Source organism: Oreochromis niloticus, linkage group LG7, assembly GCF_001858045.2.
Source record: "Oreochromis niloticus isolate F11D_XX linkage group LG7, O_niloticus_UMD_NMBU, whole genome shotgun sequence".
Lineage (NCBI taxonomy): Eukaryota > Metazoa > Chordata > Actinopteri > Cichliformes > Cichlidae > Oreochromis > Oreochromis niloticus.
In genome coordinates, this window is record NC_031972.2 from 34,815,408 (window position 1) to 34,836,246 (window position 20,839).

General features: G+C 39.1%; 1 protein-coding gene across 4 annotated transcripts in view; it reads left to right on the forward strand.

Moving 5' to 3' along the window:
• Positions 1–18,207, forward strand: part of pip5kl1 (phosphatidylinositol-4-phosphate 5-kinase-like 1) — a 40,148-nt gene extending 21,941 nt beyond the window's left edge. For all 4 annotated transcript variants that reach the window (XM_005470550.4, XM_005470551.4, XM_005470549.4 and 1 more), the window contains exons 3-10: positions 3,111–3,161; positions 3,246–3,400; positions 4,095–4,219; positions 11,051–11,085; positions 11,179–11,234; positions 11,584–11,696; positions 11,877–12,039; positions 16,809–18,207. In XM_005470550.4, the coding sequence (XP_005470607.1) occupies positions 3,111–3,161; positions 3,246–3,400; positions 4,095–4,219; positions 11,051–11,085; positions 11,179–11,234; positions 11,584–11,696; positions 11,877–12,039; positions 16,809–17,247 (1,137 nt within the window). In that variant the 3' untranslated portion in view covers positions 17,248–18,207. The remainder of the gene's footprint in view (positions 1–3,110; positions 3,162–3,245; positions 3,401–4,094; positions 4,220–11,050; positions 11,086–11,178; positions 11,235–11,583; positions 11,697–11,876; positions 12,040–16,808) is intronic.
• Positions 18,208–20,839: the final 2,632 nt, after the last annotated feature.

Below are 20,839 nucleotides of genomic sequence, written 5' to 3' on the forward strand. Positions count from 1 at the left end.
TGATGTTGATTATGAGAGCTTTATTTCCAGTGACATTTTTGAGTCTTTGATTCCTATTTTTACGATTTATGATTAATCTAGTGGTGAGTTTTATTTTTTGTTTCTGTCTTTGTTTCTATTCAATTGATTCTTTGTTCCTTCAATGTATCTTGGTGTGTCAACATCTCTTCCTCCCTCTGTCTCATCTTTCTGTGAAAGTCATAACTCTTACTTTCAACACTTCACATTCGAGCTTGATTTAGACTTCTGCAAGAAATCTAAATCCTAACTTATGACATAAACTGAACCCCTCTTAACCCTCCACACTTTTTAGTCATTGTGAGCTGTGTTGATCCGATGTGTAATTATGTTTCTCGGGAGCTGCTGTTACATGGAAGCCTATGTTGTGGGCTTAAAAGGCATTCCTCGCTGCATCTTAAGTTATGAGGAACTGGAGGCCACTGCCTGATGAAGCCCACAGATCACATTGTCCATGAAAAGCAGAGATGAGTTTCTGTAGGCCACCAAAGTGGAACCCTTCCTCCACTCGGCTCTGCTCATAAATTATGTCCATAAAATTTATTAACAGTCAGTGGCAAAGGGCAGCCCTGGTGGTGTCCACCACCCACTGGGAGCAAGTCCAATTTATTACCGGCAATGTGGACCAAGCTCTAGCAACAGTTGTACAGGGATTGAAAGGGCCAGACACCCATTACTGCTGAAGCACCTTCCACAGGATACCCCGAGGGACACGAGCAAGTCCAAAAAAACACATACAGACTAGCTGGACAAACTCCCAAGCATACTTGAACATTTTCAAGAGGATGAAGAGCGGGTCCAGTGTTCCTCCAACAGGACCAAAACCACATTATTTCTTCTTCATCCAAGCTTCGACTAATACACAAACTCTCCTTTCCAGTACCCTGCAACAGGTTTTCCCAGAGCAGACCCTCATGTCCCCCTTCTTAAAGATGGGTACCACCAGTCTGTTCGGCTAATCTAGAGGTGCAGCCCCAGATCTCTGCGCAATGCTGCAGAGGCATGGCAGCATTGCACATATTTTATGTGACATTTCTGAGTCTTTCATGCCTGTTTTTACTTTATGATTGTTCTAGTAGTGAACTTCAGGTTTGCATTCTCAGTTTTGGCTCCTGTCTTTGTTTTTATTAGCTATATTTTTAGTTCCCTTAGTGTCTCTCATTGTGTCAGCATCTCTTCCTTTCTCTGTCTCATCTGTTTGTCTTTATCTTTTTCCATTGTTTTCTTGTTTCTGTCTGTTACTCTCTATGAGCTATTTTTGGATTTCTGTTTGTCGTTTTGGGCTTTGTCACCTAAAAAAACATGTTCTACATGCGGCTCCCCAAAGAATGAGTGAGATCAGGGAAGTGAAGAGTCTGCTGCTAATGTGTTACCCAAAGACACTTTTGTATACTGTTCGATAAGACTGGAGAGAAAAATTTTTGACTGGCTCAGGTTCGAGTTATGGTTGAAGTTGGGTGCATCACCAATGACTATTTAGATCACTTAGAGTGTTTTTGTGAAACTGCAAGTCGATGACCTTCAGACAAAGTGTTGTACATTTATTTTTCCTTTACAGGTTTATCTTAAAAGCTTTTCCATTTGGTTGTTCGGTAATGTCCATAAAAAGGATGAACATTACTGAACTCTTACCTTGGATGGGTAGCCAATGAGCTGCAGAAGTTCCGTGGGCAGAGTTACATAACTTTATGATCACACACTGTGTATGTTTGATGTGGAACATTCGCCCTGTTATTCATTTCTTTTTAGGCCAGAACAAGTCCAGTAATAAAAACACACACAAATCAAGCTCTGACAGTGATGACAGGCGTTTTGCACACAGAGAACATCTCATCAAAGCTAAAGTATGAATCCAGAGGTGCTGGAGGGTTGTCCCGGTTTGTAGATTCCCGGTTACAGGTGTGGTTTTGGTTTTGTGGGGAGTGCCTGTCTCATACTGTTAAAGCTTCTGAGTGAGATCTCAATTATATCCTGTTTGAGCTCCAAAACTAAAAACCTAAAATGGTAGGTTAAGCAAATGGCAGCGTTTTTCCTTCCTCATGTGAAAGTGTGTAAATAACACACCCAAAACCCAACAAGACCTTAAACCACAGAGAGCTCTGCAGTGCCTGCTGTGATGCAACCGTGTACTGCTGCTTCACCCTAATCCTGTTTAAACACAGTATGCTGGCTCAGCAGGTAGAAGTGTGACAGCTCTGTTTGTTTCATCCACAGGGTCTCATGTACTGACAGCATTTCGTTTTTGTAGCCCTTTGGTACAGGCAAGTCTGACAGGATACAGGTGTAAATGTGAGCTAAAACAGGTTGGTGTTTAGTTAGGATCATTGGTGATCTGCTAGCGGTATTACAAGAATTTGTAATACAGACATTCTAAATAAACACATATTCAAACGCTAGTAGGTTTTCCTTTCAAATAGACTCTCTAATACGCGTTACCTCATTCACCGCAACAATGCAGGACTTGAACATATAAAGAAAAGACGATAAGTCTAAACAAACAAGCTAGTAGGGGGACAGACAGCAGGGTGTGTCGTGCATACAAAGCTGTGTGAGTATGATTAATTACATCCTGTCCATAACTGATTGAGATTATTGAAGGAGTACAAATACCAAGGCTCTTATCAGTGTTAGTGTATGCGATAAGAATTTTCCTTCAACCACGGTTTGACAGCTCTGAGTTGTTCCCAGACCTGATCAGAGGACGCTGGCTCGTGGCAGGACTACCATGAAAGCAGCCCTGACAAACTGAGGTGGGCCTGTTTAAATGGTAGTCAGCATGTCCAAAAACAAATGCGTACAAATGTAAAATAAATAAATAAAAATAGTAACAATGATATCTAATAATTTAATATATTAACTTTAAGTTAATATATACTAACTAACTTATATTTTATCCATCTTTAACCGTTCCCACACAAAGAAGGATTATAAAAGTAAAAACATGAATCTAAATACTGACTGCACGAGTTTGAAATCACAGCTTTGTTAGGGCCTTATCATTGCTACTGTACACACAGAACTTTTAGTATCTCCATTTTTTCAGTTGTCCTGTTTTTCTGTTTGACTTGCTTTTGTTTGTTTTTATGCTTTAGAATGAACTGACAGATGAAGATTTCAGGTTGGAGGTCACTCAGATCCATAAGGTGGGTTCCTGTGTGTTTCTCTGACAGCACTCAGATGTATTACTGTGGAGAACGCTTCCCTGTTTGATTTCTGTTTGTGTGTAGGACTTTACAATGGAGACGTTTGCGGGCCCCGTGTTTGCCACGCTGCGTGGCTCTTTAGGAATGACTGAGCAGGAGTATCAGCAGTCACTCTGCTCTGAAAATTGCTACCTCCAGTTCATCAGCAACTCCAAGAGCAAAGCAGACTTCTTCCTGACGTGAGTTACAACAAATCGGCTGATCATCTGCCAAAATGTACACGTCTGATAAAGTCAGATAAATCTAAAATCTAATCAGGCCTGCAATAATAAACCCGAGTAATAAACTTTACACACAGGTGTGCCCAGTTAAGTAAATGCTGCTTAAAGGGGACTTATTTATGCTTTTCATCAGTCAGTTATTTAATTTTTCAAATTACTTTTGAACCTATGAAATGAAGGGATTGTAGTAAAAATGCTTTAGTTCCGCACATTTTTATCTTTTTGGGAATAAGTGTTAAGTATTAATACTTAAGTATGAAAGCTGAAAGTCTGCACTTGAACTGCATCTCTGTTGTTCCGTTTGAAATTCACTGTGGTCTTTGTCCAAATATTTCTGGACCTGACTGTATATACAGCAGTGGTGTAACAGTACATGTGTATTATCAATATGATAATACTGTAAAATAATAGCGTAAATGTTCTTGTTGGCTACAGACGCTTGCATCACCTTCATAACTTGTATTTGGGTTTCATTATTTTAAATTTTGTAAGTTGGATGAATTAGATTTTTTAAATTCTTATTCTTTTCAAATTCTGATAGATATTCAACTCAACTCAAAAAAACATTGTGATAATATCATGTTGTGTTTTGAGTCCACGTGTGTCACTGATAAGAGAGAGATATACTGACACTGTGTTTTTGAACTTTTAGGAATGATAAACGCTTCTTTTTAAAGACTCAGAACAAAAGGGAAATTAAGTTCCTTCTGGGCAACCTGAAGATCTACATGGAGCACCTGAGGAAATACCCACATTCACTGCTGGTCAAGTTTTTAGGTACCACACACACACACACTGAGAAATATCTCTGTACTGTACATCACTCAGGTACACAGGTATAATCCCCAGGGCCCGATCAAACAGACCTCCACATCACACTGGATGCTTCTATTCACAGTGTTACGGTATAGTGGGCACATTTTAAGAGTCCGAGTTCAAGAGTTTAGGTCATGGCTTAATATTTTTAATACAGTGTGTAATTCTTTCTTATGAATTGTATTTTAGCTCTGCAAATATTTAGTGAGTCCTTTACACTCCACTGAATAAAATAAACAGCAGTGGTTATTGGGCTTCTCTTATTTTTGCTCTTATTTTCTTGTGGAACCTGAGTTGAAAAAAAATGGGCTGAGTTTATAGGTGTGTGTGTGTGTGTGTGTGTGTGTGTGTGTGTGTGTGTGTAACATGTAACATGCCCCGGAGCCTACCACAGCGCTTTCTCACCTGTGCCAATATACACAAATGATAAAATGCCACCTGGGATGACATTTATAAAACAATATTAATGTTGTGTCCAATTTTAATTTGTAATACCTGCACTCATCCTTTGTATATCTTGGCACAGGCATTATATCTCTGTGGTAGTCCTATCACGGCAGAATCACTTGCAGCACACCTACAGCTTTCTGATGAATGATCCCTTTTTTCAGTGCAATATTAAACAAACTCTGCAGGGGAAATTCCACAGAAAGGCTTTTATCTTCACAATGACACATTTTTCTTTGTTGCAGTTTGACATTTTGAAATGTCAGCAACGATTAAACAACAGCAGTTAGCTCCCTAAAATAAAAACACCAAACAGTGGGCGAGTGAAAAGCAGAGACCCGTGCTATGCAGAAGGTGTTCATGTGTGTAGGAAGTAACTTCAGGTTTAAACTTATCTTGCTTCTGATGCATGCCTAACATGCTCTGGAGCAGATTAAATTCGAGACAACAGATCAGCATGAACAAAACCAAAACCAACCCAGCAACTCCACAGAAAGTAGTGTGGTGTAGTGCAAGTGGCGTAAAATCCCAGTAAAATCTGTAGTGAATGAAAATGAGTAATAAATATGAATTAGTAGAATCAACTTTATTGATTTTTCCCCTGTTAGCTTCAATTTGAAAAGTACTTCATTACTGAATAATGTGATTACTGGAACTCTGTCAGCTTGAACAGCTGGGATTTTTGCTGCCCTTCCTTTCTGGTTAAAAAAAAGGTTGTTTGTTTTCCAGTCTTACAGAGCAAAGCTCTTAAAGTTTACACAAAGTCCTGTGAATCATTTTCCTTTCACTGCTGCTTTGTCTGCAGTAGCTGTCACTTTCAGCGTATCATGTGTTTGACCTCTACTGATTTTTCTAATTTTATCCTCCTTTGTCCATGTATCTGACTGCACACTTGTTAAAAATTTGTATCTTATCTTAGGTTCGTGATTGATTGGCTCAATATTTATCATCTGTTGAGCACACTAGTTTCCATTATTGTGCTGCTTTTAATTTGTATTAACACCGCTCCAAAAGAGGTCAACTAGCTTCTTATTGTTTTAGGATCTCACGAGAAATGAAAGGAACTTTGTTTTTGGGTAGGACCTCTTTGTTCATAACTTTAAACAATAAATTTTAAATAATAATTTTTATGAAATGCTTTTCTATGCAAACATAGCCAGTGACCCAAGGAGCAGGCCAAGTTCGTATATAGATGAGAAAAAAACAACTGTCCGTGGAAAACAAGAAGTGCCTGGAAAATAGCATAATGAGAGCAATTTCAAAATAAAAGAGAAAGTGATTGACAATGAAACTTAAAAAAAACGATTCGTGTAACTAGTGAAATGTCAGCCTTCAATGATCAACCTAGACTGAACACTCAGAGGGGAAATGTACGGAGCCCTGAGGGTGAAATCTTTTATTTTTTTTGTAGAACGTAATGATAATGTTTGACGATAATTAATATCTTTGGCGCAAAAGTGTATTATGATGTCCATAAAAAATAAAAATTCCCTTTATGGGACTTTATAGTCCTGTAAAAATGTGTGTTTTGTTCACTTTTGAGGTGTAGGCCACATCCACACACAGATCTTGTTTTTCTTGTGTGCAAAGTTTTCATTTCTTCTCACAGCATCTTTGTTTTACGGGAAATGTAAGAAAGAAGTTCTTATGTTCAACCCCTGTTTTTTTTTTTTTTTTAGCTATAAAAGATCTGACATAGCACTTCTGTGGCCAAGCACACAGGTCATGTTCATTGTCTGTTCTGCCATTCTGCAGAATGGCTGCCCACACCTGCAATCAGCTCACAGTATTCTTTTGAAAAAACCCATTGGTCAGATGTCTGAGTACTGATAAATACATTCATTAATAAATCATTAATTATGGTGAATTTCCTGTCTTTAATATGGTGAATTTCCTGCCTTACCAAAATGTCTGCAACTTACAGTTAAGCCCATAATTATTCATACCCCTGCCAAATTTTGACTTAAAGTTACTTTTGTTCAACAAGCAAGTTCTTTTTTGACCAGAAATGACACAGGTGTCTCCCCAAAGATAATAAGACGATGTACAAGAGGCATCATTGTGGAAAAAATTATTTCTCAGGTTTTATTTATATTTTAGCAAAAAGTATCATGTCCAGAATTATTCATACCCTTCCCAATAATCAATAGAAAAGCCTTTATTGGCTATTACAGCAATCAAACGCTTCCTATAATTTCAGACCAGCTTTTTGCATGTCTCCACAGGCATTTTTGCCCATTCATCTTTAGCAATGAGCTCCAAATCTTTCAGGCTGGAGGGTCTTTTTGCCATCACCCTGATCTTTAGCTCCCTCCACAGATTCTCAATTGGATTCAAGTCAGGACTCTGGCTAGGCCACTGCAAAACGTTAATGTTGTTGTCTGCTAACCATTTCTTCACCACGTTTGCTGTATGTTTTGGGTCATTGTCGTGCTAAAATGTCCACTGGTTCCCAAGGCCAAGTTTTTCTGCAGACTGCCTGATGTTGTTGTTGAGAATCTTCATGTATCGCTCTTTTTTCATGGTGCTGTTTACTGTGATTAGGTTCCCTGGTCCATTGGCTAAAAAACACCCCCAAAGCATTAGGTTCCCACCACCATGTTTGACAGTGGGGATGGTGTTCTTTGGGTTGAAGGCTTCTCCATTTTTTATGCCAAATGAAGGCAACATCATTGTGACCAAATAATTCAATTTTTGTTTCATCTGACCATAACACTGAAGACCAGAAACCTTCTTCTTTGTCCAGATGAGCATTTGCAAAGGCCAAATGAGCTTTTGCATGCCTTAGAAGTGCCTGGAGAAGTGGCGTTTTCCTTGGTCTGCATCCGTGGAACCCAACAGTGTCCGTTGGACTGTCTGCCTTGAGACATTGCCACCAGCAGAGCCCAGATTCACCAGAATGGCCTTGGTGGTGATCCTTGGATTCTTTTTCACCTCTCTCACTATTCTCCTGGCCAGCACAGGTTTCACTTTTGGCTTCCGACAACGTCCTCTGAGATTTTCCACAGTGCGGAACATCTTGTATTTTTTAATAATACTTTGCACTGTAGCCACTGGAACTTGAAAACATTTGGATATGGCCTGGTAGCCCATTCCTCACTTGTGAGCAGCCACAATGCACAGCTGCAGGTCCTCACTGAGTTCCTTTGTCTTAGCCATGAATGTCCACAGACCACCTGCAGAGAGCTGCTGTTTTTCACCTGTTGAGTTGATTAAAACAGCTATTTCCAATTAATCAGGGTAATTAGGATGCTTTAGAACAGCTTTGACTATTTGGAATGGTATGGAACTTTGAATTTTCCCAGATACTGTGACAGTTTGTGAAGGGTATGAATAATTCTGGACATGATACTTTTTGCTCAAATGTAAATAAAAGCTGAGAAATATTTTTTTTCCACAATGATGAGTCTTGTACATCATCTTATTATCTTTTGTGAGACGCCTGTGTCATTTTCAGTCAAAAAATAACTTGCTAGTTGAATAAAAGTAACTTTAAGTCAAAATTTGCCAGGGGTATGAATAATTATGGGCTTAACTGTATGTAACAAATGAGCAAAATGAACAGATTGCTGTGGCCGACTGGAAACCACAATATGTTTCATAACACTACTCAGGTTATGGTGAGTGAAGTCCACACAGTGGAAAATTGAACTGAAACATGGCACACACTGAAAAAAGACCATGTTGGATTTACTTAATTCAATAGTGGACATTGGTTGCACACAATTGTTTTGCTTTGGCAGAAACTTAAACAACTTAGTTAAATCAACACAACTTATTCATATTCAATAAACCTGTGCATTTTGTGTTGATAAAACGTGATTGAAACATGTTTAGAGAAAGTAAATCGAAAATTAAAATTTTAATTTTAATTTTGTCACTTTATTCCAACAAACTCTGGATAACTTTTACCCCGATACTACTTGGTCACTTAAATTCTACATGTTGTCTTCATTTTACATAATGTTCAACAACGTCTAGAGTCTGGTTAACATAAAAAGTAAATGGATTTAGACAACTACCGTCCTCCTATCATTATCTGGGTTGCCGGGGGTTGGGGGGCAACCCAGAAGTGATAGGTTAAGAGGCAGGGTACACGCTGGACAGCTCACCAGTCACCATAGAGACAAACAACCATTTGCACTCACGTTCATGGGTAATTTACACCAATTAACCTAACTCTAATAACTGCATGACTCTTAACTGTGGGAGGAAACCAGAATACCCAGAGAGAAACCACTGCAAATTAACCAGATTGTGGCTTTGAACCCAGGACCTTGACAGGTTAAACCACAATGAATAGCGATAGTATACACGTGGCGTGTGTGTAGTTGTCTGCCTCTTATAACTCCAGTAATTCGTGTGATCTTGTGAATTTCAGCCAGCAACTAACCACTCTTACTAGACTGTATCATGTCATCTCAACAAGAACAAATTAAGTTGTTGAATTTCATACAGATCCTACATCATTTAATTATGTTCACCATAGAAACATGAAATTATTTTGTTCAAATTAGAAGTTAGACTTTGTAAATGTAACAACCATCCAGTGGCTGCTCGACTTGACTGAGATGGATGCCTTCCTCAAACCACGATCCGAAGCCCTCGAGATGAAATCCCGTGTGGTGTCGTGAGATTTAACATTGCAATATTATTGTTTACTTCACTCGAAAAAAAAAAGTATGAACAATTTAATATACCCTCTCCACATATCATATAGTTTCTACTCTATATAGTTACACTTAACTTTAAAGCAGGAGGCAGTTGTGTTGAATACACGCAAGATGCTTACATAAATCCAAGAGATGGCCAATCCCTTTTTTTTTCAGTGCACGCAGTGACATTAAATGTGACAGAAGGCTGTTTTCCAGGTCCTTGGCTCAAACAGTAACTTTCTGTTCAGTACATCTTACAACTTTCTTATTCCACTGGATGCAGAGGGCATTCATATTCAGAGTTCATAAACAAACACACTTGTAATACTATATACATTTATTGTAATGCTGACATAACAATATATGTAGATAAAAACACAAACCAAACACAATTCAGTTTTATTTATACAGCGCCAAATCACAACAACAGTCACCTCAAGAAGCTTTATATTGTAAGGTAGACCTTACAATAACACATGCACAGAAAACCCCCACAATCATATGACCCCCTATGAGCAAGCACTTGGGTGGGAAAGGAAAACTCCCATTTAACAGGAAGAAACCTCTGGTAGACTCAGACTCAGGGAGGGGCGGACATCTGCTACACCGGTTGGGGTGAGAGAAGGAAGACAGGACAAAAGACATGCTGTGAAAGAGAGCCAAAGATTAATAATAACTAACTAATACTAATTATTTACACATTATGAATGAGAAAGGCGAATGAGAAGAACAATCCATGTGTTATTGCTTGTTTAACATTGGCTCTTTTTACTTGTATGAGTAACTTAAACTTTAATAATACTGCAGTACAGAACTTCAGTGAATAATTGAAGAAAAGATTACGACAAACACATTTTTATGAACGATCCCTCGGATGAATGAGACTTGTCACCAATTCCATGCAACAGCAGCACATGGAAATGCCCTCGGATTGGCAGACTAAGGTGGTGAACCAAGGGATCATACACCTCAGGCTCCATAAGGAAGCTACGCCGCTGTCCTGGAGCACAGAGCCCATCTGTTTGTTGAATCATAGAGCAACAATGCAGTTTTCATTAGACAGGTATGTCCTATGGGGGACAATTTGCTCAAAATAAATAGTTTATTTGACATTTTCATTTCTATTCATGAAAATGAGTATCACAAGTATTGGATGTTATCATAAGTGTATTTCTGGTGGACTCTCTTTCTGTTTTACCTAGAGCTGTGATTTCCATCTCATGGTGGTTTTGTCTTTATCTCCTGTTACCTCTGGCTCTCTTCCACAGCATGTCTTTCCTCCTGTTTTCCTTCTCTCACCCCAACCGGTGGCAGCAGATGGCCCCGCCCCTCCCTGAGCCTGGTTCTGCTGGAGGTTTCTTCCTGTTAAAAGGGAGTTTTTCCTTCCCACTGTCACCAAAGTGCTTGCTCATAGGGGAGCAAGGAAAATCCATATGATTGTTGGGTTTTTCTCTGTATGTATTATTGTAGAGTCTACCTTACAAAATAAAGCACCTTGTTTTGATTTAGGGCTGTATAAAGAAAATTGAATTAAACTGAATTGAACGGGTGACAGCGATTTCTCATTTGCAATAAACAGTAGAGTAGGTTTTAGAGTGAGAGGTTTTATGTTGCAAATCCCACATCCCACTTAAAATAAATCCCACTTAAAATAAGTGTCTCAATTGAATAACTGGTTGCTTGTTTTTAGGTGTTCACAGGATCCAAATCCCACGAAGACGAAAGGTACAGACACATTTTACGCCTGTTCAGTTCTGTTGAGAATTATAATGTGAAACAAAGAATTGTAAAGTACTTTTTCCCATTTATCTGTTCCAGAAGTACTTCATTGTCATGCAAAGTGTGTTTTATCCAGATGATCGCATCAATGCCAGGTAAGGTTGGAAGGATGTCCTTTACAAGCATCCATATGCGAAAAGTTGAAGTTGACTATTGCTCAGGAACTACAAACCTTCCGATCTTTTACATAAAGACTAGCACGTGCTTGCATAGCTTTGGACGCTGATGCAGCAGGTGCTTTCCGTGACTCTCTAGTGACTTTTTTTTCACGCTTGCACTTTTTAGACATTTACTTTGTAGTGCCGTCTATGCGTTATATACCAGGGATTGGGTTCGCCTATACCAGGTAAACCTTGTTCCCTGAACTTTTGGGTCACGTTTCGATGGTCCAAGCCTTTAGCAGAACTTTGAAAACATCAAGTTATGCCTGCTTTGTGTTGTCAGGTATGACATTAAGGGCTGTGAGGTAAGTCGCTGGACAGAGCCTGCACCAGAGGGAAGCCACATCATCGTGGTTCTCAAAGACCTCAACTTTGAGGGCCAGTTCATCACTCTGGGTAAGAACATTTATGTATTCTGGGTATAAGTTCAAAAGGTAGCATTATTGCACCTTCTTCCAGGCCTGTCACTGCAGTATCTCACTGCAAACATCATGTCCATGTGCTGGAGTAGCAATTAAACACCAGTTTTTGTGTCAGTATTGTGTTTTTCGAGCTGTGCGTTGTTTAATTGTTTAGACCAGCAGCGTTCCTGGCTCCTGCGACAGGTGGAGATTGACACACACTTCCTCCGCCAGCTCAACGTGTTGGACTACAGCCTTCTCCTGGCTCATCAGCCCCTACACCATGACGAGCGCCACCAGGGCCTCTCCTTTGCTACGCTCATCGTAAGAGCCAAAAAGTAAGTTTTAGTACCCTGGTTTACATTTTTGTTGCATTTAGAGCAGCCGTTCCCAACCCCCGGGCTACGTGGGTCGTTTGGTTTATGGTTTTCAGGGGTTATATTGGCTTTTGTCGTTATTTTTTAAATTGTTTTTATCGTTAACTCGGTTTCCCTGGGTCTTTTCCCATGTATTATGAATAAATCTTCTTTTTTTGGTACCTGTACTGGTTTTATTTTGTTGTACTTATCCGCGACACCTTAAAAGCCGGTCTGTGAAAATATTGTCGGACATAAACCGGTCCGTGGCGCAAATAAAGTTGGGGACGGCTGTTTTAGAGAGTTCTGATCGGGTATTAATTTTGGGAGAATTCCAGCAATTTTAAAACACAGAAAAATGCAACTGGAAAAAAACTGGTTCCCCTTAGCTTCAGAACTGCTTCAATTCTTCATGATTCAAGAAGGTGTTAGAAACATTCCTCTGAGATTTTGGTCCATATTGACATCACACGTCACATAGTTGCTGCAGCTTTTTAAGCTCCCTTTTCAAAGCATCCTAAAGCTGCTTTGAGCTCTGGTGGCTGTGGAGACACACGGAACTCATTGTCATGTTCAAGCAGCCAGTTTGGATGATTTGAGCTTTGCTATGTAGTGGATTACCCTGCTGGAAGCTACCAACAGCACATGGCACACTGTGATCATAAAGAGATTCACATGATTAATAACAATACTCCGGTAGGCTCTGAGTATTCCCCCACATCATTACACCACCAGCAGCCTGAACCTTTGATCCAAGGCAGGATGGATCCACGCTTTCATGCTCTTTGTTGTCCAGTTTTGGTGTGATGGAACTGATTGGTTGGATCCAGATCGGTGTGATAGCTTTCAAGCTGTTTACACCAAATTCTGACCCAACAATCCAAATGTCAAAGCAGAAACTTAATCGATCACGCAACGTTTTGTTTATTTGTTTTTTTTATTGTTGCCTTCCTATCAGGTCAAAGCAGTCTGGCAATTCTCTTTGTCATCCTCATCAACAGGACATGTTTATCCAGAGAACTGCCTGGCACTTGATATTTTCTCTCTTTTCTCAGACTATTTTCTGTAAAGATATGGTTGTGCGGGAAAGCAGTTTCTGGAACTCTCAGATCAGCCAGTCTGGCACTAATGGCCTGAGACCTCTGTCTCAGCCAGTGCTCTTTAAACTAACAACCACAGAAAGTACAGAGAGTCTCATCAGCAGACTGGGTTTGGTTTGTTTCTTTGCTGACATTACGATAAATGTAATCTCTTGACACCAGATTTATCCATACAATAACAAATACCTGCAGTCATGACAACATGCAAGCATGGAGAAAGTGAAAGCACAGCATGACATCATTATGATCTTTAAGGTGTATGAAACAAAAGCTCCAAATGAACACAAAAACAATGAAAGGTGTTTTAAAATCCAGCTGCTGTATTAACAAGGTTAACACAGCAGATGGAGCACTACAGACAAAACAAGAGAAAACAATCAGAAAACATCCCGCTGGCCAAATGTGCTGATGTCACAATCTTGATTTTTTTTTTTTTCATTCCCAAGATATAAGTGGAACATCAGGAGCACCAGACACCTCATTCTAAAGCAGAAATTGTAATTTCCATCATGTGTGACTCACGCTGCTTCATCATGCACTCACATCCAGAGCAGTGGGATGGCTCCCAGACTGCATAGGGTCTGTTGTAGGACTCCTCGACTTAAGTTTTTTTTTTTTCCACTCGGCCTTAAATTAGAGGAAAACTGAGTGATTACTAAATTTGCTCAGTTACAGAGTGTAGACACAGCTATAAAATTCAGTTGCTGCTACAGACACTGAGTCATGGCTGCCTTTTTGTTTTTGGCCCACAAGTGCTTGATATCTGGCTTCCATTAAAGCATAAGCCCTGAATCACAGAATAAAATAATGCATATGGAGCTCAAACATTTACACTGAATATTTTGTATTTGAGTTGCATGCAAACTATTTGGCTACCCCTTGATATGTATCTAACTGTTATATTTCATATTTTGGGTTTATTAGAGTTGTTATTTTTGCATATTTAGGTTTCTCAAATCAATATGTCGTGCCTAAAAAGAATATTTTGACGTCCATTAGTATAAATGGGCCTTCATGGTCAGTGTCTGAGGTCTTCTTCCCCAAGCTGTAAAGCCTGCCTTATTTAGCCCTGTAAAGTCTGACTGATATGCCTCTAACCTCTTTGTTGCTTTTCTCGTGAACATATGTTTACATGATAATATAGAGCCAATGGTCTAACTAATCATTAAACTTTTTGTATTTAAAGTAAATGAAGGGTTAGTTAGATTATTTGATTCCTGGTTGAATTTATATTTTTGCTCACTTACAAAGAAATGAACAGATTCTAACTTTTATGGTACTTTCATTTTAATGAAGAGAGACAGAATATCAAAAATAGCAAAAAGCCAGAAAAAAACCCCATTACATAAAGATTATAAATTGATTTGCATGTCATTGAGTGGCTCATCCAAATTTCAATTTGTCATGTTCCTAAAGCGCCTCTGTCATTCCAACCTCTCCAACACTGTGATAAAGACCAAAGAGCTGACAAAGGATGTCAGGGACAAGATTGTAGACATGGATAAGGCTGGAATGGGCAACAAGACCATAAGCAAGAAGCTTGGTGTCGAGGGGTCGAGTGTTGATGTGATTATTTGGTAATGGAAGAAATATGAAATGACCATCAGTGGCCCTGGGTCTGGAATGTCATGCAAGATTTTGCCTCATGAAGGGAAGATGATCTTTAAAAGGTGGTGGATGACCCAAAACTTAATGAGAGGAACTTGTTAATGATCAGGTGACCACCTACACTAAATGCCTTACCTCTGTGCTTGTCAACAAGGGTTTCTGCACTACTTCTGTGGTGAATCTTTGTAGACCTTACAACATAACCTACAGTAATGGCTGACACCATTACGAGGACTCGTGCTTTTCTGTGGTGTTTTATGTGTTGATTACTTTGTGGTTGTGTCCCACAGTTTTATCTGTCCTTATATTAAAGTGATGATTGTTATTCTCTGTCTGATAAAATTAAAAGCTGCAATGAAAAAGTAGCCTGAAATCCACAGCAGCAATTGACAGTACTGAACAGCAGTTATGTTTCCACAGCAATGCATGTCAGCTTTAGTGTATGTTATGTGACAGGATTACAGCGGCCTCTGTGGTTATGATGTACCTGTGGTCTGTAAGTCCTCAGTGGTGGACTCTGCTCTTAATTTGTTTGCATTTGTAAAATGTTTCTTAGTGACTTAGCAATCAAAAATATAATGATTCTACCTAAAATACATTAGAAACATGACGTTTTGGTTTACCATGTGAGTGGTACGCCAAATGCCTTACCAGCCCCAACCCTAAACCCAAATCAACATTCACAAGCATTGTTTAGCAATTAATTTAGGAAGGTATGTAATCTCAGCAAACCAGCCCCAGCAGTACTTTCTAAATCTGTTGGAAACTCCGTCATCAGTGTCTCCTGACAATTTTTTCCAAAGCTGGTAGGGTTTGATGTGTTTTACCACAGCTGTTTAAGCCCTGACTACAAAGCACCACATAAAAGATTTAATAAGGCCAACTACTAGTTAAGGTGAATATCAAGACCTCAACTATAAAAACATGAATTAACATACCTTCCAAAGAAACTGTGAATGCGTAACTGTCTTACTGTTAAATCACAACCCACAGGTCATTAGCAGCACATTTGTGGTTAAGGTTAGAGCTAGGTTGGGTTCCCAGTTTCTGAAATTGGCACCAGTGCCCAGTTTTTGAATTATAAATAGCTTCAAGCACACATTCAGCCCTGTGTGTCTAATTTAGACACTCAGATATTGAAATTGTACTGAACTGAAACTGTAGTCTTTTTCAAGGAACCAATTTATCATTCAGTGTTATCATAAAAGCCTTATTTTTACACAAATAATGTTTAAGGCCTGGACAAGTTTGAAGCTTTTTTTCCTCCACAATGGAAAATGGCTGAAAATAAAAAGGGGTATCACTTTAGCCCGCTCCTAATTTTATAAATTCTGTGCTCAGCTTTGAGTCTCCAACATCATTAAAACGTAGCCGGCTGCTGCTCATTTTACATTTTACGCTTGTGTCTTCACTTTTTCCCAACACGATGAAATTGAATTCGGTTCCCTGTCTCTCTGTCTCTCACACCAAGTCAATTTAATAAGCCCTTTTTTCCTTTCTGATGTTCAACCAGCAGCCGTTTCAACCATGTCCACATGCCTTCGTGCATTCTTCTGTAGGAGTGGTGGATGAAATATTTGCTTTACCATCTTGACAGCCATTAGGCCAGCAGTAACCAGTGTGGGATTTTAGGTAGACTCAGGGTTGCTTTTGTTTTAGGCATGCACTGAAAAAGGCACATTTCTCAGAAACCCAAAGGTATTACCTTTCAGATTTTTGACCTTATAGTTTTTCTCTTAACATATTTTCTTATTAAGTATTTCAAATATGAATAAATATTATAAAAAATGGTAGACTGTAACCTAACCCATGCCCCAGGCTTAACCCTAAATGAGTCATCAGTTACCTGGTGTTCAGAAGTTAATGCATCAGTATAATGGCGTGAGAATTCAAGGTGTATATTCAATCTGGATTCACTTAGTCCCCTAAACTCTGTTGTAATCTGTCTAGACTTCACTGAAAGGATTACAAAAGGGCTAATTAGGGTGTCTGTACTCAAACGAGTCAGTGACTCATTCTCGTCTGTATGGCTCTACTTTACAGGTCTGTGAATCCAGGCTCCAGTCCAATCCATATGAATGCAGCCACAGTTCCTGGAGCAGTCGTGGACGAGGACCAGCTATCCTTATCTGAAACAGACAGCGGCTTAAAGAAACCACACTCTCAAGATGCATCGAGGAGCAGCTCTCCTCGAACATGTGCAAAGGATGCTGGGCCAGCGATCGCCGAGGCTGAACTGCAAGACTTCCAAGCCCAAAACCGACGTCTGCTGCCAAACTTAAAGAATCCTCTTCACATCATTGATGGCCCTGAGCAGCGCTACTTCGTCGGCATCATTGACATTTTCACAGTTTACAGTTTTAAGAAGAGGCTGGAGCATTTGTGGAAGAGGTTGAGGCACCCCGGTCGGTCCTTCTCGACTGTCAGTCCACAGACTTACTGCCTCAGACTGTGTCAGTGGGTGCAAGACCACACCAAGTAGAGCCTGAACAAGAGGTGGAAACTCACCTCCACCTCTCACCGAGCAAGTCTAAATAACCAAAGTTCAGACACATGGCGTAAAGCATGTTTCCTCTCCTCTTCAACCTTCTCATCATTGGAACTTCAGACATGAAATGTGGGCCTCACCTCTGAGCCTTTCGCAGATACCAAAATGATTTTTGCACACATGTAAATTAGATTTAGTAGAAAATGGATAGATGGCTGATTACGAAACAATGCAATGAAACGGGCTGTACGCAAACAGTAATTTCATTATTTATTTGAACATTTTCTTTGAGAAGCAGACACGTATTACTTCTTTATACTTCTTTAACCTGCCAAATAGTTTTAAGACAAGTATGCGTTTCAGCCCACTGTGTTCAAATTTCAGAATTATATTCTGGTTTTGAAGCTTCGAGCTGAATGTTTTGGCTATCTTAGCTTGCTATAACCATGAAACTAAGCGGCACTTTGTACTTGGGCCCACCCTAAAGCATAAGCTGCTTTATTCTACTTTTTGATTCTGAGTGGGACAATAATTTACAGACTAAACACCATGTTGTGTTCAAAATGGCTTAAATTGGGTGACTCTGACCACAAACTCATCAGGAAAGTGATTAGAGAAGTCATGAAGCCAAAAAAACGCAGGTTTTCTGATTTCTCTTCTATACATTCATACTTCTTTTTGCAACCAGAGGGTTTCAAAAGTAAAGCAGGTTTAAGGCCTTTAATACTGTGATGTCCTCTATCTAGCTGTTATTGTTTCTATCCACTTCTTCTTCTGTCACTGCTAATGCTACCTCAGAAATGACAGATTTAAATACATGGGTGCATTAAAGGGTTGTGTTTTGCAAACCAGTGAGTTTGTGAAGCAAATATATTTGCAGCACAGGGAGTCTCGTTCCTCAAGATCACAGCATACATGTTCTAGCATCATGGAATAAAGCTGACTTGCAATTGTTTTTTCTTTTTGATATATTTTCATTGTTATTGACTTCTGTAATGTAGATGTGGAAGACTAGAAGGTCCATGGCATCTTACTCTTACATTTGAAAAAACATTTGAGAGAAACACCTTAAAAACAGGTAATTGAATTTTCTCTATAAATTATGTTGTTCATGAGTGTGTTGGCATTCCTCAGAAAAACATTTTTTTCTCCTAACTCAGCTACGCTAATGCAGGGCCAACCCAAACACGCAGGGCCAAGCTGCACTGCTGTCAAATTCCACTCGAAAGTCATCCCCCTTGTGCCTTGAAAGCCTCTGTGCTGACGTCTTTGAGTAAACAGAATCCTAATTTCCATTTTGGAACAACAACACCTGAATAAATAAAAACATAGCGAGATGTTATAGAGCTAATAGTAAAAGAGCTCAGTGTAACTTCCAGAAAACCACTGCTGTTAATAACATCCATTAAATTAACTGCAGTAATTAATCTGGTGCTTCCAACCAATGCCAATGACTTGAAAGAACCATTGATTGATAAAGTGGAAGAAAAAGTGCTGCATGAATCTGATAAACTGACTGGAAGTTTATGGCACTGAAAGCAAAGTGAGAATGCCTTAAAAATAAATAGATGGAGGAAAAAAAGGAATAAAAAAGATTAAAAAATAATAATAATTAAATAATTTAATAGATGGGTTTATTAAGCAGCTAAATTAATTGAAAGTGCAGCAAGCAGGAAAAAAAGCTGTTAGGGAGCTGTTACTCTTCTCATGGCTGCACATTCTCTTTGTATGGCTCTGTTTGCACTTAGTGTTGTGATGTTGAATACATTCTTGATTCTTTCTCTGACAGATGAGAATACAAAGATCTCACAAATGCATGAAGGACTTAATGTGTGCAAATAAAATTAAATAAAAATGAAGACATGGGCAGCAGTAATTCACCCAATGGATACATATATGCAAACATACAAACACCCCCAACAGTGTCTGGTTTCCTTTCCCACAGAAAGAAGTAAAGTGTGCCCACTGAGCAGATGGGCAAGAGCAAAAAAAGTCAATACAGGAAGAAGAAACTGGACTGGATCACAATTTCACCATAAATTAACCGCTCCGGAGTTCGACTGTAACCGGACTAAGACCACCTACTCCGAAGGATTTCAATGCAGTTGTTTTAGTCCACACCCAAGTTTGATTACCGTGTTGGCATCTCCACAAACTAACTGCATTATGGTACAAAATGATTGAGAGTTTGAAGTAAACAGTGCAATGCCTCATTAAAGGTTGAGAAACACCACCCTTACTTCAAAATGCCTCTCAGCAAAGTCACTGGCACAAAAAAACAACGTTTTTTTGGCTACTTTCTTTGTGTGGATCTTTGCCAATCAAACCAGCCTCTGTTTCTGACCATGTAGTGTTACAGAGCAGTCAGCAGACTCAGGGGTTTAAAATGTGGTCGTATCTATCAAGAGGTCCCCCGCGGGTTTGTGAAATCCTGGGTGACACTTTATAATATAGCCCAACAGTAATTTCCCTATAATTAAATGGACTTAGTTATTTTATTTTATTTATTTATGCATTTTATTTGAATTTCAATGTAAGTTGTGCCTAAATATTTTACAGGGAAGGAAATACAAGGTATAGTGTGAGTTATTTGAAGTACTATATGAGTAATTATAATTATTGCTTAATTAAATTTACCATAAAATTTTGCAGAAAAAATTTCACCATTTTTCACTGTAAGTACAGTGTGCTTTTTGGGGTCCTTATCACATTATATTGGTAAAATAAAATAAAAGTTAAATAACAAACCATCCAGCTTGCAAATCAATAATGATTTGATATATTAAAAAGACAATAGATACTAGATTGATAGATATTTAGCGAGGCAAATGTAATGAAAAAAACAATTTAAAATTGGGAATATTTTGTGTTTTGTTTTGTTTTTTCTAAAAAAATTACCATGATACTAATTACACTACTTAAAATTACTTAAGCTGTACTTAAATGTAATTAAGGTATAATTATTGCTTTGTTTCCTGTAAAGTCCGGTTATTAACTCTGGAGCTGAAGATTTCCACTGTGGCTGAGCCAGGTGGTGAAGAATGAGCCAAGACCCAAGGACACCAATCACAGCACATAACTGATTGATTGATTGATTGATTGATTGATTGATTGATTGATTGATTGATTGATTGATCATACTTTATTCATCCCGAGGGAAATTGGGTTAAGGCTGCCAGCCGTGCCAGCGCCGTCTTACCCTTCCGACCATACATACATTACACAAACATCACATGGGGAAGACAGGTCAGAGGGGTATAACATTGAAAAAGCACCACATGAGGAAAGATAAGGAGAAAAAAAATAACTCCCCCCAGACTGAGCTCCAACAGGGAGATCAGTTTGAGAACAGAAAAAAACACCTCTGCACATAGCACATGAAAAAACTCTTAATACACCAAAGAAACACATGACAAGCAACAGGGATGGGTAAAGGGTGAGAGACAGCCGATGTAGACAGTACATCCGGGCCTGCAGCCTATGCGCTGGTCTCCTTGATCCACCGTCAGCATCGGAAGGGAATAAGCGTCGAAGGCATTTGGAGGGGGAGGGGGGATGAGTGTACATCTGCATGTGTATATATGTC